The following is a 19,456-nucleotide window of genomic DNA, read 5'->3' on the forward strand; positions in this document are numbered from 1 at the left end:
ATTATGCATTGTTTTTCTTCCTTTTTAAATTAAATCCTCACCTGAGGATATATCATTTATTTATTTATCTTTATTTTAGAGGAAGGAGAAGAGAGAGAGATAGAGAGATTGATTGGTTGGTTGCCTCTCGTACTCTCCTCAAATAGGGACTGAACCCTGCAATCTAGGTATGTGCTCTGACTGGGAATTGAATCTGTGACCTTTCTGTGTATAAGACGACACTCCAACTGAGCCACACTGGCTTGGGCTGTCTTTCTTCCTTTTTAAAGTAACAAGTCAAGACAATTAATGCTATTTTTATCTTACAGATCTCCTGAATTTAAAAGATGATTTTATAAGGATGCTTTTTAAAAGCCCTCTCATTGGCTGAGTTCTGGATTGCTATCATTTATGCAAGCTAGAGGCCCTGCTGAAGGAATCTGTGTGTCCTGATGCTGTTTCATGTGCTATTGTTTTAGGTGTTTGGATGCCTTACTGCTGCTGGCAGTAGGTGTTTTTTCAGGCTCTTTATGAAGTAAAAGTTCTCTTATGTATTTCTTACTGAGGACCTTCCCAAATGCATATTATTGTCTTATAAGCCAAAAGAGGACCAAGGAAACTGTTATAATTAACAGGCAGCTGCAAAGCAGAGCCATTTATTCTCTTCAGTGTGGTTTGGTGGAGATCAGAGACTCAAGGCTTCAGTGTGGCTTTAAGTGGAACAGCTGCCGCACCAGCTGGAGACTGACACTCTGTGGAGGGCGGGGCGGGCCCAGCACCACCGAGATCCATCATTCCCATGAGACTGAAAGGCCTTCCTTCAGCTTACTAGTATGTAGCTGCTGTGTGCTTACATTTAGTTTTAGGTGAAAGGAGGCACAGATCCTGCCATAGCCTAACTCCATGAGCATCTTTGAGTCAATATTGAGCAAAAAGGTGCAAATAGGACCCTGGAAGGCTTGTGGCTTTCACAAAGGTATCCTGCTACTCTTTAGCTGGGAAAGCTTTAAAATAAGACTTAGTTCAAGCACTATCTCCTTCAGGATGCCTTTTCTAAGCCCCCAGGTTGGGCTATACCTGCCCCCTCCTCGTGCTTCCATGATACCATTTGGCCCTTACCATATTATAATGAAATTGTCTATGGTGTGTCTTTTCCATTAACCTCTATATTCCTTGCTAATTGGAATCAAATGTCATTTGCCTCCTCCATTTCCTAGCATAGTACCTGCACATAGTAAATATTCAAATGTTTGTCAAACAAATTAAACTATCAAGAGTCAATGGCTGTACTAGCAAAACCTTAGGTTCAGAAACCGTAGAACTTTCTTCTAGGGATGATTGTTCCTTCACTACATAAGAAAGCTGTCATCACTTCTCAGCCTTATGGCTAAGATCAAGTGGAGAAAGCAGTCAATTTGCAGAGTAAGGGAGGGGGAGAAAATAGAGAAATTCTCTCTTTCTAAAATGGTGCATATAAGGGAGAAACCAAGATGGCAGCATAGGTAAACACCTAAACTGCTGCCTCACACAACCATTTCAAAACTACAACTAAAAGACAAAATGGACACTATCCAGAACCACAGGAAAGCTGGCTGAGTGGAAATACTACAACTAGAAGGAAAGAGGAAAGCACATTGAGACTCAGAGGAGCTGTAAAAGGCTGAGATACGGAAATGTGCACACGGAGAGGACGGGTGGCTGAATGCCCAGGCGACTGAGTGCGTGGCTGGCTTTCTAAAGTGGGAGGGAGACCGAAGCTCCCGACTGCGCTGAACTCCAGTCCTGGGCGAAACTCTGGGAAAACAGATTCATTCGGGGGGAATCTGGACTGTCAGGAAAAGAGAAAGCACACTGAGACTCGGGAGCTGCGGAAGGCAGAGGTCCAGAGGCGTGCACGCACAGAGAGGACTGACTGCTGAATGCACGGGCGGCTGAGTGCGCGGCTGGCTTTCTAAAGCGGGAGGGAGACGGAAGCTCCCGACTGCGCTGAACTCCAGTTCCGGGCGAGTTTCTGGGAACCCCGACTCATTCGGGGAGAAACTGGACTGTCTGGCAGCGGGCGAAACTCGAGGGCGGCTTTCTCTCAGAGGTGCTTGCAGCGATTACCACGGAACACTGAGACACAGGGGCCTCATAAGGCAGGGCTGACGGGAAGCCAAGGCTGTCAGCTCCGCCCTGAAATTTCGCCCCATTCAAGCTGAGCACAGAGGCTTTTGCAATTTTGCAAGTCTTGTCCCATAAGGGTGTCTCCAGCACCAAACTTCTCCCAGCGTAGACATAGCTGATCTTCACAGCCAATTGGCCTGGAGGTCAGTTCCTCCCAGTGATACCAACAACAATCAAGACTTAACTACAACAAGGCCGAACACACAGTCCACAAAGGGGTGCACCAAAAGTGTCCACCTCAGGTAACTGGGAAGGCTGAGCCACTGGGCCCTAGAGGACACCTACCACACAAAGCCACTTCACCAACTCAGGGAAGCAGCGAAAATGCGGAGACAAAGAAACAGGTCACAAATGAAAGAAATGGAGAAAAGCAAACGACTGGATATAGAGTTCAAAACCACGGTTATAAGGTTTTTCGAGAATTTCCTAGAAAAGGCCGATAAATTTAGTGAGACCCTCGAGGATATGAAAAAGGACCAACTAGAAATTAAACATACACTGACTGAAAGAAAAAATATTATACAGAGACCTAACAGCAGACTAGAGGACTGCAAGAATCAAGTCAAAGAGTTGAAATACAAAGAAGCAAAAAACACTCAACTGGAAAAGCAAAAAGAAAGAAGAACCCAAAAATTTGAAGATAGTGTAAGGAGCCTCTGGGACAACCTCAAGCGTACTAACATCCGAATTATGAGGGTGCCAGAAGAAGAGAGCAAGATACTGAAAACCTATTTGAAGAAATAATGACTGAAAACTTCCCCCACCTGGTGAAAGAAATAGACTTACAAGTCCAGGAAGCACACAGAACCCCAAACAAAAGAAATCCAAAGAGGACCACACCAAGACACTTCATAATTAAAATGCCAAGAGCAAAAGACAAAGAGAATATTAAAAGCAGCAAGAGAAAAACAGTTAATTACCTACAAGGGAGCACCCATACGACTGTCAGCTGATTTCTCAACAGAAACTATGCAGGCCAGACAGGAGTGGCAAGACATATTCAAAGTGATGAATAGCAAGAACCTACAACCAAGATTACTCTACCCAGCAAAGCTATCATTCAGAATGGAAGGTCAGATAAAGAGCTTCACAGATAAGAAAAAGCTAAAGGAATCCATCACCACCAAACCAGTATTATATGAAATGCTGAAAGGTATTCTTTAAGAAGAGTAAGAAGAAGAAAAGGGTAAAGATAAAAATTATGAACAACAAATACATGTCTGTCAACAAGTGAATCTAAAAATCAAGTGAATAAAAAATCTGTTGAACAGAATAAACTGGTGAATCTAATAGAATCAGGGGCATAGAAAGGGAGTGGACTAACAGTTCTCGGGGGGAAAAGGGTGTGGGGGGTACGGGAAGAGACTGGACAAAAAGTGTACATCTATGGATGAAGACTTGGGGGGAGGTAAGGGCAGAGGGTGTGGTGGGAACCGGGTGGAGGGGAGCTATGGGGGGAAAAAGAGGAACAATTGTAATAATCTGAACAATAAAGATTTATTAAATTAAAAAATAATAATAATAAAAATAAAATGGTGCATATAGTATAAAGTTCTGTAATCACTATAAAACCAAATTTCTCCTTTGGGCAGTATCACTACTATTTCTGGTATATTGAAGAGAATGCAACTAATAACTTCTTCGTGAGCATAAAACAATTATACCCAGCCTCCCACAGAGACAATCTGCCAGAGCCAACTGCCTTACCCTCCACATGGGCTTCATTTTCTTACTCCAGAATCTCATAGACTCTCCCCCAAAGACGTTCATCTTGTTGCACTATTATGATGAATGTTTGGAGCTGGCTCTTACCCCCTGCTTTACTGGCTATTATTGGGGGTGTTGTCAAAGAATCAGTCCCCAAATTTATCCTCCAATTAAGTCCTCTCCTGGGCAGCGCTGCTTGGTTTTGAATAGTCGTCATCTAGTCTCCCTTTTCCCACCTCCCACTGCCTTTAAATGTAAGGAAATTGCAGGCCTGTTGCAAACAAAGCACTGTGGTAGAAAGTAGGGTTGCAAGTCATTTTCTACCACAGCTCTTTGTTTGCTCTTGTTCTAGGCCTAGAGGGAAGCTCAAATGTATAGGTGCCTGCATGTGCATGTGCTATGAGACTTCCATCAATTTCAGTCACAAGCCATTCCATGTCATTTCTTCAACTGGCTGATCATGTCTGTCTCCCAGCAATGTCTTTAGGATCTACTCTCTATAATGAGGTAGAGATTTATTGGTTTCTGAACACAGGGGCCTTACCTACCTACCTGCCTACTCTTACCTGCTCCTCTGAGTGATAGACACATGGCCTGTGATGAGTTTTTTTTAATGTATGATTTTTAAATTTGTCTCAACAGGTATTCCTGCAGTCTTCCTCTTGTGAGGATCCTGACTTAGTAGGCTACCATTTAGTTAGTTTGGGACTTTCATTTTTGTCTCTTAAAATTATTTTCAGAAAGAAATAGGGCCAAAAGTTGTTCCAGATGCCATTTGTATATCTTAGGATAATTGATAAATATCCATTTCACTAACAAATAGTGCATTTTGTTCAATAATAGATATGGATTAGGTTGTTGAGAAAAATCTGATCCTTTTGCTTTGGAGCTAACTCAATAATCTGATATTGAGGCTGCCAGTAACATTGGAAAAGCAACATGCCTTAGTAGTATATTTTTTCCTGTAGAAAAAGTATATTGCAATGAAGTTTTAACTTTTTCCTTATTCAGTGAGAGAGATACTGTCAACTTCACCCATGCAGAATGGTCCAATACTTTGAGCAACTTATTTATTCTTCATTTACCTTTTTAAAAAAAATATTTCATTTTTTAAAGCAATGCTTACTATTTTATTTGTTTGTTTATTTATTTTTAATCCTCACCTGAGGATATATTTAGTGAGAGGAAGAGAGAGAAAGAGAGTGAAAGAGAAAAAGAAAAAAACATCTATTGGTTGCCTCCCATACATGCCTTAACTAGTATCAAACCCGAAACCCTTCAGTGTATGGGCAGTGCTTCAGTCACTGCTATGCATGTGCTATGAGACCAGCCAGGGCTTCATTTACTTTCTTTTTTTATTTTTTTGTTAATCCTCACCTGAGGATAACTTTTCCATTGATTTTTAGAGGAAGGGGGGGGAGAGAGAGAGGGGCGCGGTGGGGAGAGAGAGAGAGAGAGAGAAACATTGATGTGAGAGAGATGCCCTTGACTGGGAATTGAACCCACAACCCTTCAGTGCTCAGGCTGATGCTCTAACCCAGTGGTGGGCAAACTGTGGCTCATGAGCCACATGCGGCTCTTTGGCCCCTTGAGTGTGGGTCTTCCACAAAATACCATGGCCTGGGCGAGTCTATTTTGAAGAAGTGGCATTAGAAGAAGTTAAAGTTTAAAAAATTTGGCTCTTGCCCTGGCCGGTTTGGCTCAGTGGATGGAGCGTCGGGCTGCGGACTGAAGGGTCCCGGGTTCGATTCCGGTCGGGGGGCATGTACCTTGGTTGCGGGCACATTCCCAGTAGATGGGTGTGCAGGAGGCAGCTGATCAATGTGTCTCTCTCATCGATGTTTCTAACTCTCTATCCTTCTCCCTTCCTCTCTGTAAAAAAAAAAAATCAGTAAAATATATTTTTAAAAATTTGGCTCTCATAAGAAATTTCAATCGTTGTACTGTTGATATTTGGCTCTGTTGACTAATGAGTTTGCCGACTACTGCTCTAACCACTTACCCATGCCAGCCAGGGATTTATTTACTTCTTGACCTACTAACCTATCCCATTTTTCTTACCTTACTAATCAAACTTCTATGCAGTTCCCCTGCTTTCTCCCCTATCTCTGCCTCTCTATCTCTCAAAGCTCCTTTCTCTAGCCAACCACACATCTTCCCCCAATATTTACAGCCAGGCTTCTTACAAAAAAACACTGGTGCTAAGGCCTCTCTGAAGGCAACATAAGTCACTGCCAGAGCAGGTGAAAGCAGCCTGTTTTTTAGAGCTGACAAGAAAGGTGAAGCTCTCCGTCACAATGGGTGAGCGAGCAGACAGGGCCGAGTAACGCCACATCTCAGTGGTTAGTACCTGCAGGCTCGGAGCTGACAGTGCACTGTAATAAGATTCATCTCTGTTCACTTAACTGATGTGGGCTTTATGGTAAATGTTCGCTTGCTTAATTACTTTGGCAGACTCACTGATTGCCTTTCCTGAGGAGTTCCAAAAGGTGCCCCTGGGATAGAGCATAAACCTCTTTCCATGTCTTTTAATTTCATTCTTTACTTGGAGTACTTAAAAACTGGTATGTGATCCATTTGTCTGCCATCCCCTCTCTGCTGTGCATGAACATTAGGACCACTCCTGTCTAGTATGGTGTCCATGTGCCCACACTAGACCACTCAGAAATATTGACAGCCTTTTCCCTCCTTTGTCCATATGGGATCCCATTCTTCCCTTGCTACCACTGAGGTATATGCACAGCTCTTCTGATTAGTTTGGGTTTCATGTACCTTTTTTCTCTAAACTAGTATGGGATCCACCCACAATTTCCCTCTCTCTCTAGTCCAGCGTGTGTTCTACTAAAATAATTTCCCTCTTTTTTTAAATTTTAATTTTTTGTTAATCCTCACTCAAGGATATTTTTTTCCATTGATTTTTTTAGATTTATTTTATGCTGAATTTACTCCTGGGCCATAAGTTTTTGTTTCTTCCGTTTCTTCTGGGATATCTTTTTCTTCTGTGCAACCTCCTCTTCTGGTTTAGGAACAATCTCCTCTTTTTCAGTAAGAATCACCTCAATGTGGCCCGGAGAGCTCATGTATGGGCTAATCCGCCCACGGGCTTTATAGATTCTACAACGCATCTTGGGAGCTTTGTTCACCTGAATATGCTCAATGATCAGAGGTTCTACATCTAAACCCTTAAGTTCAGCATTGCTCTCAGCATTTTTAAGCATGTGCAGCAAAAATTCAACACTCTTTTTGGGCCACCAACCCTGTGTCCAGCCCCACTGTTTCACCTGGGCATACCTACCAACTCCACCATTGTAACGACAGAATGGCACACACTGCTTCTTTAAAGTGACATCCTTCAGATACTTGGTGTCTTTTCGAATATGCATATCCTTAATGGCCTGTGCAGTTTCACGAGTGTTCTTAAAGTGAATACAAAGTTTGAGCCTCTTGATATGCATGATTTCGTGGAGTTTTCTGGGTCTAGTGAATAGCAAACCATTTTCAGAGGTCACCTATGGCCACTTTGGGGAAGAGGAAGAGGTGTGTGTTTTTTTGTTGTTGTTGTTTTTCGGAGAGTGTGGAAGGGTGGGAGGAAGAGGGGGAGAGAGAGGGAGGGAGGGAGGGAGCGAGGGAGGGAGGGAGAAACATCGATGTAAGAGAAAAACATTGATGTGAGAGAGACTCATTGATTGGTTGCCTCTTGCACAAGCCCTGACCAGGGCCAGGGATAGAACCGGCAACCCAGGTACATGCCCTTGACTGGTAATCGAGCCCTTTGATGCATGGGCTGGCGCTCTAACCACAAAGCAACACCAACCAGGGCTTTCCCTCTGTTTTTGAAATGATCCAAAAAAAAAAAAAATAGTCTAAGCCAACTGCTAATTTTTTTGCCCTCTTGCTCAAAGTTAAATGTTTTATAATAAATTGATTAATTGGGCTCATGGGAACAAGATGTAGTTAATATATTTCAGGTCTTGGCTCATGCCAGTTTTTAAAAAGTTTTTGAGTCGCATTCAGGGGATTGCAGTGTTCACCATTAATTAAAATTTGATTACTTCTTCGGGTTTTTAGCGGATTTCTGCCTGAGAAGTCCTCCCATGTATGTATTAGGATTTTCTGTCTTGAAGTGAGACAGAAAATCTAATAGACATTTCCACATGGCACATTTTTCATTTTTAAAATATATATTTTATTGATTTTTTACAGAGAGGAAGGGAGAGGGATAGAGTGTCAGAAACATCGATGAGAGAGAAACATTGATCAGCTGCCTCCTGCACACCCCCTTCTGGGGATATGCCTGCAACCAAGGTACGTGCCCTTGACCGGAATCGAACCTGGGACCTTTCAGTCCACAGGCCGACGCTCTATCCACTGAGCCAAACCGGTTAGGGCCACATGGCACATTTTATTCCTTTGTATTTATTGGATATATCTGAGAGTTTAGAGGGGCCTTGCTTCTGGAGATAGAAAATCCAGGGCCAATCTAATTGCAAAATCTATCAAAGGTTTGCATTCTATACTCCCTGGACCTGTGCCACCAACTCCTGCTTTGCCACTAGAGACAAATCAAGGGAAGCTGAAGCACAGAATAATGGGATCTGAGCAGGGATAGGCTAATCTTCCTTTTTTTGAGAGAGAGAGAGAGAGAGAGAGAGAGAGAGAGAGAGAGAGAGAGAGAGATTTGTTTTCCACCCATTCATGTAGTCAGTGGTTGATTTTTGTATGTGCCCTGACCAAGGATCAAACCTGCAAACTTGGTGTATTGTGGCGACAGTCTAACCAACTGAGTTACCCATCCAGGGCCAGGGATAGGCTAATCTTGTCAGTGTTTTACCCCTAGGAAAATTTTGGAACCTCTCTTCATTTATCGAGACATACCTTTAATAAAAAGTAGACATTTCTAAGGGGAACGAATTAAATAATGTCTTTTATGGAAATGTAGATGGTCCATTTTACTTTTGTGGTTCCTTCAACTCCTGTAGTTCATTTTTCATTTATATTCATTGTGATTACATAAACAGTGAAAAAATGTCAGGTTGGTATCTAAAGCAGGAAGGAATTTCATTATTTTCTTATGGCAGTGCTAGAGGAAATAATTTAGCCAAAGTGTAAAGCCCATGGCCTCTTACTTGGCTTAAATCTATGGTTTGGGGCCACAGTAACTAGAAATTAGCTCATTTTTCAAGCAAAGTAGCTATAACCAATTGCCCAATTTCCAGCAGGTGATGAGGTGGAAACCTACATTGGACAAAGTCATGCATCAAAGTAGAAAGCTCAAACTGCCAAAATATATAATCATGCACACAGCTCCAGAAAATGAGGCAACTGCCCCTCAGGCTGTGTGCATGAACATTTCACATATATTAACTCTTTCCTGTTTTGCTTCACTTAATGAATTTTAAGCCTTCATTTGTCCAATGCAGTGCCTGGATGAAAATGTCACCCAATAGGTAAATAACTTACCTGGTGTGACGTATGTATTTCTCACCTAGAAATCAAGAGGAATGCTGATTCATATCGTTCATTCTCCAGGTTAAAATATGAGGGTTACTATGTTGCAGTCAATGATATACATTCTCTGTTCTCCCTTCGACCAATAAGTTTGTGTACAAAAATAAATCAAGTTCTCTTTAGTAATTGGGCCAATTTACATAGTTGGATCATTGGGTAAAGCAAGCAACTAGATATACTGGCCAATAGCTTATTCTTCCTGATGGTTGTCAAAATGGCTTCTATAGTAAAGTTCTATTTTTGTGTCTCTGGTTCTAAAAAGAATGGCCACGGAAACTGCCGTATAAGGAAGCGGCTACTTGGCATGAAAGGGTTAAGACTTGGTACATAGGGAATAAGTTAGAGGAATAACCTTAACAGGTCAGTCACTGAACTTTTGAGTAGATAGTTTCAAAGTGAAAAGGTTAGAAGGTAATTCTTATTTGAGGTTTTATTTTGTTTAATGTTAATTAGCAGAATCTCTGAGGCTTGTAATGCACTGCTGTTAACAGGCATCAAGGGAAATTGCTTTTTTTGTTATTGTTGAATTGGATGGGCTGAAGATTCATTGACTCCATGAAGAAGAAAGCTTATTACTGCATGAAATGGGAGTATATGAGGCAGTTCTGAAGATGAAAAGAAATGTTGGTTTGAAATTAAGTAACTCAACCTCAGATAAACCATTTTAAACACTGTTACATACCACTTAATCATACCTTCACCCCTTCTCCAAAGCCAGTCTTTTACCTGTATGTTTGAAGGTTTCCCAGGTAGGAGCAATTATGAATATGATGGTTTTCTTGTCTTTAAGTCCAGATATCTGAGAATATACTCGGTAGTATATCACACTGGGCTGCTCTTTTGGGTCTAGGAAAAGGGAAGCTGCTTGGTGGTTGGGGAGAAGTTCCCTTTAGCTCATGTTAGATGGTATAAATAGAGGAAAACAGAGGAAAAGCTTTGGAAAGGAAATCCAAGTAGATGAAGAAACTAGTACTCAGAGAGATTGGTCTCTTGCCTGTGGTGACACAGCCTAGAAGTGGAATAAGCAGGATTTTAATACAGATCTACTGCCTCTAAAGCCATGATATATATATCATGTTCAGGGAAGCAATGGTATTTTAACCGGGCCTTCAAGGGAAAATAAGACTTAGTCTTTTTAGCGATGGGGGGGGAAAAAAGCATTTCATGTGAAGAAGACCATGTAAACAAAAGCATGACATCCAGTTGTACGTGTTTAGCAAGTATTTAAAAATACAGGATTATAGCTCTTATGAGTTTGAACCTTGAGATCCAGATTTATTTTTTTTTAAATATATTTTATTGATCCTTTACAGAGAGGAAGGGAGAGGGATAGAGAGCTAGAAACATCGATGAGAGAGAAACATCGATGAGCTGCCTCCTGCACACCTCCTACTGGGGATGTGCCCGCAACCAAGGTACATGCCCTTGACCGGAATCGAACCTGGGACCCTTCAGTCCGCAGGCCGACGCTCTATCCACTGAGCCAAACCGGTTTCGGCCAGATTTATTTTTATCAGAATTTAGGTATTCACTCATAATCTCTTTAATGTAAATCTGGTAGCCTTATAGGAATAATTTTAGGGTGAAACATTGAAGAATCTTCCCAGTATGTACCAAGTTAAGTATACTAATTATGTTTTCTCCCTTGGAATAAGAGCTATAAAAACTTTTCCTGTAAACAACCTTTGCCTGTTTTTCTCCTTTTTTAAAAAGTAATATATTTTTTTTAAATTTTCACCTGAAGATATGTTTATTCATTTTAGACAGAAGGGGGAGGGTGAGAAAGAGAAAGAGAGGGAGAGAGAAACATGGATCGGTTGCCTTCTATATGCACCCTGACCAGGAATTGAACCTGCAACCTTTTGGTTACAGGATGATGCTCCAACTAACTGAGCCACTTTGTCAGGGCTGTTTTTGTCCTTTCTTCCTGAAGGATTTACATAGCAGCTTTCAGAGACAGCCTGCTTCCTTCAGCCAGTCGGGAAACAGTCAGGAAACAGTCACCATGTTCTGGGCTCCTGGATGAAACATTTATTGTTTCATGAAAGACCCTTAGATGCTCCCCCTGTCTGTAGGAGATAACTGGTATTGTGAGAAATTGCATCTTTGGAGGATTTGTTTTAGATTCACATTGGATATGAGGAAAAGAGTCCACATTTTCTCTTAAGCTACATTGCCTACATTAAGGTAACATTTCCATGCATTTCTTGGGTAAGTTGGGCATTAACTTGTGTCTCAGCCATCATCCACCTAGCAAGCACTAGGGAAAAGAGAGCTGCTTTGCAGAGCCATGAGTCAGAGAGAATAAGTTAAAAATGGACCAAGAAATCCCCAGCTCAGCCTTGCTGTTCCATCTGTCCACTTCATTTTGCTTCAGTTTGTATAAGTGACCCCTGTCTTCAGCAGTCAGAAGTTGACAGTTGCTTGGAGGGTGGCCCAGATTCTTGCCCTTAAAGGTGCTTTAGGTGCAGAGCCATCCCTCATGGAGGCTGGGTTTTGAAATACCCTTGACTATGCCATTGTCTTTTTCTTTTCTCTTTCCTCTTTGGGGCTGTCTAATTCAGCTGCACTAGGAGATCACATACCAGCGTGTAACACACTCCCCCACTGCTCTCCCACCTCCCCGCCCCCAAATAAACAGAAACTTAGGCTTACTTTCAGAAGCTACTAGATTAATAAGAAATACCAGAAAGCTTTTCTCTGGCCTCCTGGTATGATTTAAGATGAGAAGCCTTTATTGTCTTTACTAACAACTTTTGTTCCTTCTTTGGAGGACAGCTGTTCCTGTCTGAGCCACCCTTTTTCCCATGATAGGGATAAAACATTTTTACTGCTGTGTTCATACTTTTGGAGAATAGCTGGTGACCATGGAGCTTGTTTGTGGTGAGACTGGACAGAAACCTTGTCAGACTTTCATTCATTTGTTCAGTTTTAAAAATCAAATCTGGCCGAAACCGGTTTGGCTCAGTGGATAGAGCGTAGGCCTGCAGACTGAAGGGTCCCGGGTTCGATTCCGGTCAAGGGCGTGTGCCTTGGTTGCGGGCACATCCCCAGTGGGAGGTGTGCAGGAGGCAGCTGATCGATGTTTTGCTCTCATCGATGTTTCTGGCTCTCTATCCCTCTCCCTTCCTCTCTGTAAAATATCAATAAAATATATTTAAAAAAAAATCAAATCTGCCAGTATGCCAGACATTTTGCTAAAGGACTGAGAATATATTGGTGAGCAAAATAAATTTGGTTCTTGCTAACATGGAGCACTTAGTTCCATTTTGAGAAAAGCTGGAAGTTTGGTTAAAAATTATATTCCCGCCGAAACCGGTTTGGCTCAGTGGATAGAGCATCGTCCCAGGTTCGATTCCGGTCAAGGGCATGTACCTTGGTTGCGGGCACATCCCCAGTGGGAGGTGTGCAGGAGGCAGCTGATCGATGTTTCTCTCTCATCGATGTTTCTAGCTCTCTGTCCCTCTCCCTTCCTCTCTGTAAAATATCAATAAAATATAATATAAAAAAAATTATATTCCCTTTGTCTACCAAATTCTACCTCCAGATTCCTTTCCCTTTCCTTGGGCCTTATTTTTTTTTTTAATATATTTTATTGATATTTCACAGAGAGGAAGGGAGAGGGACAGAGAGCTAGAAACATCGATGAGAGAGAAACATCGATCAGCTGCCTCCTGCACACCTCCCACTGGGGATGTGCCCGCAACCAAGGTACATGCCCTTGACCGGAATTGAACCCGGGACCTTTCAGTCCGCAGGCCGACGCTCTATCCACTGAGCCAAACTGGTTTCGGCTTTTTTTTTTTTTTTTTTTTTAATTTTTATTTAAATCCTTTATTGTTGAAAGTATTACATAAGTCTCCTTTTCCCCCCCATTGACCTTTCCCGGGCCACCCCCACCCCTCCAGCACATGCCCTCAACCCTCACACCCTCCCCACCTCCCTGCCGTCTGTGTCCATTGGTTATGCTCATAAGAATGCATACAAGTCCTTTGGTTGATCTCTTTCCCCCCACCCACTTCCCTCATAGGTTGGACAGTCGGGCCTTATTTCTTTAAACCCTCTTCATAGTCCTGGATGGATGGCTTTCTGAGTAATGTGGGCAGCTTCAGCCATTTCTTAAAAACATAAAAAAGTGGTCAAGAGTGTTAAAAATAACATTCCTTCTCCTGCACCAATCTACCCCCAATTTTTTTTATTCCAAAGAGTTCTTTTTTCAACAGCCAAAAGTTGACATCATTTGCCAAATGCAAACCTTTTAATCCAAAGGTATCACACATATTACCAGGAGTTGACCTTTTCTTATCTCCAGGCACGGTTGGTCCTCCCTAAACATGTGGTTTCCACTGCCAGTCTCACCCACATTGCTGTCCTCTCGTGGTACACACAGAGGCTTCTGCAGAAGCTCCTTAAACACTATCTGCTATAATTTATAAAATAGTCAGTGGCCCAATGAGCTTCTTTTCCTCCTGTCACCAGCATTGCTAACAGATGCAGGCTCTAGGAAGTCATCTTGGTAAGTGAAACACTCTGGGATCTGTAAATTCTAGCAGAATTGGTTGCTGGAGAAAGCAGCTTTCTCAGGAACTGCTGGAGGCAAAGAGGCCTTAATCTTTTTTTTAAAAAAACAAATTTATTCATATATGTTATAATTTATCCATTTAACATGTACAACTTATTGTATAACCATCACCACAATCTAATTTTAGAATATTTTATCTCCCTTCTTTCCCCTCCCCCCAAATTACTCTATACCCATTAGCAGTCAATCTTCATTACTCCTCTAATCCTCCCTTTAGCCTCAGGCAACTACTAATATGCTTTCTCTATATATAATAATTTACCTATTCTGGACCTTTTCTATAAATGGAATCATACAATATGTGGCCTTTTATGTCTGGCCTCTTTCATTTAATATTGTCAAGGTCCATCCATGTTGTAGCATTTATCAGTACTTCATTCCTTTTTATGGCTGAATAATCTATTATAGCCATACCACATTTTGTTTATCCTTTCTTCAGTTATCCATTCATGGACATTTGGATTGTTTCTACTTTTTGGCTATTATTACAAATAATGCTACTATGAATATTTGTGTACAGGTTTTTGTATGGACATAATGTTCTTTAAAAATTGATTTGAGCGAGAGAGAGGAAAGAAGAGAGAAACACTGATTGTTGTTCCACTTATTTATGTATTCATTAGTTGATTTTTGTATGTGCCCTGACCAGGGATCGAGCCCATAACCTTGGTGTATCTGGACAGTGCTTTAACCAACTGACCTATCCGGCCAGAGCTCTCTGTAGCCATAATGTTTTCATTCTTTTGGGTATGTACCCAGGAGTAGAATTTCTGAGTCATATGGTAACTCTATTTATTAACATTTGAGGAACTGCCAAATCATTTTCCAAAGTAGCTGTACCATTTTACCATCCCACCAGCAATGTATGAGAGTTCTCCATGTCCTTATCAACACGTGTTACGGTCTTTTTTATTATTGCCATCCTAGTGGGTGTGAAGTGGTATCTCATTGGGGTTCTTTATCAGCTATATGATGCCCAAATATTATCTCCCATTCTCTGTGTTTTCTTTTCACTTTCTTGATGGTACCATTTGCAGCACAAACATTTTTTAACTTGACCTACTTTTTCTTTGTCACTTGTGCTTTTGGTATCCTATCCAAGAAATCATTGCCTAACCCAAGCTTGTGAAGATTTACTAGGAGTACCGGTTAATAATAGCAGATTTTGTAATCAAAGAAAACACGATAATTTCAAGAGAAACATCAAAAGTGCTTTTATTTAAAGTAAGGTCCATCACTAGCTACACATTTCCCCATCCTTCAGGTAATTTGTGGATACCATCCCAATAGAACTTTTCTTGTTTTGACGCAAACCATTCAGAGACCCAATTGTCCACTTCTTCGTATGTTTTGAAGTGCTGCTCAGAAAGTGCGTGTGCCATCGATCGGAACAAGTGGTAATCTGAAGGAGCAAGGTCTAGTGAATACAGTGGGTGGGTTAATACTTCCCAGGCAAGATCTTTTAACGTGTTTTTTTTTTTTTAATATATTTTATTGATTTTTTTACAGAGAGGAAGGGAGAGGGAGAGAGTTAGAAACATAGATGAAAGAGAAACATCAATCAGCTGCCTCCTGCACACTCCCTACTGGGGATGTGCCCACAACCAAGGTACATGCCCTTGTCCAGAATCAAACCTAGGACCCTTGAGTCCGCAGGCTGTCGCTCTATCCACTGAGTCAAACCGGTTAGGGCTCTTTTAACGTGTCTTTAACTGGTTTTGAAATGTGTAATGGTGCATCATCATGAAGCAAAATTACTTTGCCGTGTCTTCTGGAACATTCTGGTATTTTTACTATCAAAGCGTGGTTCAAATTGATTATCTCTTGTCGGTAGCTATCAGTATTAAAGGTTTCACCTGGTTTTAGAAACTCATAATACCCCACACCTTCCTGATCCCACCAAACGCAGAGCATTGTCTTCTTTCCGAATCGAATTAGCCTTGCAGTTGATGTTGATGGTTGACCTGGATCAATCCATGATTTTGTGCATTTGGGATTCTCAAAATAAATCCACTTTTCATCGCCAGTCACAATTCAATGCAAAAGAAGACTTTCTTTTGTGCCATTGAAGAAACATTTTACTGATGACTTTTCGGTTTTCCATTTGTCTTTTGTTCAGTTGATGTGGCACCCATTTTCCTTCCTTTAAAATCTTTCCCATTGCTTGTAAACGATTGGAAATTGTTTGCTGAGCAATGTTTAATCTTTCTGCAAGTTGTTTTTGAGTTTGACACGCATCTTCATCCAATAATGTTTGTAATTGTTGGTCTTCAAACGTTTTCGGTTGACCTGGACGTTCTTTGTCTTTCACATCGAAATCATCACTTTTAAAGCGTTTAAACCAGCGTTCATAAGTATCTTGAGATGGAGCATGTTCACCATAAGCTTCCCAAAGTATTCAGCAGCACTTTTCTTCAAAATAAAGTAATGAATTATAACTTCCCACAAATGCTTTTTTTTTTTGGTACAAAATTTGACATTTTTAAGTAAAAATATCTATGATATTAATATCTTCAGCACATTTGACATATGCAGTTTTGAAGCTTGTTGTCAATTTGACAAAACAGCAAACATATAAAATTGCATATATATCAACATATGTGTAACTCCATCTATTGAAAAAAATCCACATTATTAACCGGTACACCTAGTATTCTCATGTGTTCTTCTAAAAATTGTATAGCTTTTAGATCTTACATTTAGATCTGTGATTCACATTGAGTTAATTTTGTATATGGTGTGAGATAGGGATCTAACTTTATTTTTTTTTGCATATAGATATCCAATGTCCCAGCACCATTTCTTGAAAAAAAAAACAAAAACTATTGTTTTTCTCTTTAATTGTCTTGCCACCCTTATCAAAGGGAAGCCTTAATCTTTCCATATGGCTCTGTTTAATGATTTATTCCCTACTCAAATTTCCTCTTCTTTCTACCCCTTCACCTGCACAATCTTCAGAAGAGATGGTAGCAAATCCTTTTGGAGATAGTATCAGAGGGAAGGAAAGCCTAAAAAAAAAAAAAAAGAAAGAAAAGATTTTCTCTCATCCATAAATCTGCTGCCTCATCTTTCTTCCACTGAGAGCTTAAGTCCCAGTCTAGGGCCATGGCCAGGTGGGGGCAGTGTGGAATCACAACCCAGATGAGCCCTGGTAGCCTCCAAACTTCCTAGAGGAGAAGCTTAGTATTTCAGTCACTGCAAAGGCATGTGTCACTCAGTTGGGCTGACTTAGCCTGGTTTCAGTGTTTTGTCATCTCTTTGCTATCTCAGAACATATTTCTATTTCAACAGTATGAAGCTCCCAATCCAGCTCTCAAATTCCTTCCTTAAAGAGGCTGGAAGGAAAAACAGTCAGTGCCAGGTTATTTTTCTTATTTCCTAAGCCTAGTGCCCTGCACCTGGCATCTCCAGTAGATCAGATTAGTACTCAGATTTTTCAAGTAACAGCCCTAAAGAAACAGCAAGAAAAGTAAAGCAGAGACATATACTCAGTGCCCTTTGTGGGTACTGAGTTAGAGATTACTAACTGGATTTAGACTGTTCCACATCTCTTAGGTTCCTAAACAGTCCCTCAGTTTGTCTGGTGGGAGACCTTAATCACCTGCTGAGATTTGAAGCTCTGGAAGAGAATGTCACAGGGCAGGTTGGAGGTTGATTTTTATCTTCATTCCAAATATAAATTCCCAGAGTGGCAAATTTGTCACACCCTCCACCAAACAATATGAGCATGTATGCTCTGCAGCATAAAGCATAGGACTCTGACCCATTTCTGTCTTATTTAATTTATTCATTCATTGAATATTTACTGAGCACCAGCTGTGTGCCAGGCATTGTGCTAGATGTTTGATGTTGCTTTATTATATAAATGTTGTAAGAATCCTCTAAGATTTAGTCACTCTTTCAATAAACATTTATTGTACACCTACAATGTACTATTCCTAGGTACTGTGCTAAGTGCTAAGAAAGGTATTATTCCCACATTTTCCCCTCTGATGAGAGATATAGCTTCCCTAAAATCATTCAGAATCATAAGTGGTCAAAGTAGGATTCCAGACCATGTTTTTGTAAAATTTCTGGTTTATAAATTTTTACCTGTATTAGATTCAATGGTTCTGTAATTCTTTACAATCAATAAGTTATATGAAAAGAAAACCTTGATTTCTATTATGCTATCATACACACAAATGTTTGTTTTGTTCTCATCCGAGGATATTTTTTTCATTGATTTTCTTTTCTTAAAATATATTTTTATTGATTTCAGAGAGGAAGGGAGAGGAAGAGAGAGATAGAAACATCAATGATGAGAGAGAATCATTGATCGGCTGCCTCCTGTACGCCCCCTACTGGGGATCAAGCCCACAACCCAGGCATGTATCCTTGACTGGAATCAAACTCTGGACCCTTTGGTCTGTCCACTGAGCCAAACCGGCTAGGGCTCCATTGATTTTCTTTAGAGAGAGTGAAAGGGAGGGTGGGGGCGGGGGGAGAGAGAAAAAAACCAAAACACCACTGTGAGAGAGACACATCGATTGGTTGCTTCCTGCATGCATCCCAACCAGGTGAGGATTGAACCTGTAACCCAGGTATGTGTCCTTGACCTGGAACTGAACTCATGACCCTTCAGTGCACGGGCCTGCACTCTAACCACTGAGCAACTCTGGCCAGGGCCACATACACATTTTTTTTTAATATATTTTATTGATATTTTACAGAGAGGAAGGGAGAGGGATAGAGAGCTAGAAACATCGATGAGAGAGAAACATCGATCAGCTGCCTCCTGCACACCTCCCACTAGGGATGTGCCCGCAATCAAGGTACATGCCCTTGACCGGAATTGAACCCGGGACCCTTCAGTCCGCAGGCCAACGCTCTATCCACTGAGCCAAACCAGTTTCGGCTTAATAAACTTTTTATTTTGGAATAATTTTAAGAATTACAGAAGAAATGCCCCTCAACCTAGTTTCCCCATCTTACATTAGAAACTGACATTGATACATTACTATTAATTAAACTCCATATTTTATTTGGATTTCACAGTTTATCCATTAATGTCCTCTTTCTGCTCCAGAAGACATTTTAGGGTATTTACATTGCACTTATTTGTGATGTCTCCCAAATGTCCTCTGGTCTTTGACACTTTCTCTGTTCTTCATGACCTTGACAGTCTGCTCTAGTCTGTTTCATGTTTTTCTCGTGATTAGACTGAGGTTCTGGGTTCTGGAAAGTACACAAAAGAAGTAAAGTTCCCTTCTCATTAGATCTTACCGGATTACTTGACAACTACATGATATTACTGGTGATGTTCATCTTCATCTCTTGGTTAGGTGGTGTTCTCAGAATATTTTACTGTAAAGTTACTGTTTTTCCCTCTTGCTACTGTATTCTTTGGAAATAAGTCACTAAGTCTAGCCTACCCTCAGTGGGAATGGGAACTAAACTCCACCTCCTAAAGAGGAGAGTATCTACACATATTATTTGAAATTGTTCTGTTAGAAAGATTTGTCTCTTCTCCCA

The 19,456-nt window shown here is 41.0% G+C and overlaps 2 protein-coding genes across 4 annotated transcripts in view; one reads left to right on the top strand and one right to left on the bottom strand.

Moving 5' to 3' along the window:
- ARMH3 (armadillo like helical domain containing 3) overlaps positions 1-19,456 on the top strand; it is a 170,830-nt gene that overhangs the window by 122,146 nt on the left and 29,228 nt on the right. The window lies entirely within an intron of this gene.
- Positions 6,795-7,307, bottom strand: LOC308233206 (large ribosomal subunit protein uL22-like; the record flags this gene model as incomplete). The annotated part of the gene is made up of 1 exon (XM_080640069.1): positions 6,795-7,307. The coding sequence occupies one exon, from the start codon at positions 7,305-7,307 to the stop codon at positions 6,795-6,797; it is 513 nt and encodes a 170-aa protein (XP_080496195.1).

The sequence above is a fragment of the Plecotus auritus genome (assembly GCF_963455305.1).
Source record: "Plecotus auritus genome assembly, chromosome: 9".
Classification (NCBI taxonomy): domain Eukaryota; kingdom Metazoa; phylum Chordata; class Mammalia; order Chiroptera; family Vespertilionidae; genus Plecotus; species Plecotus auritus.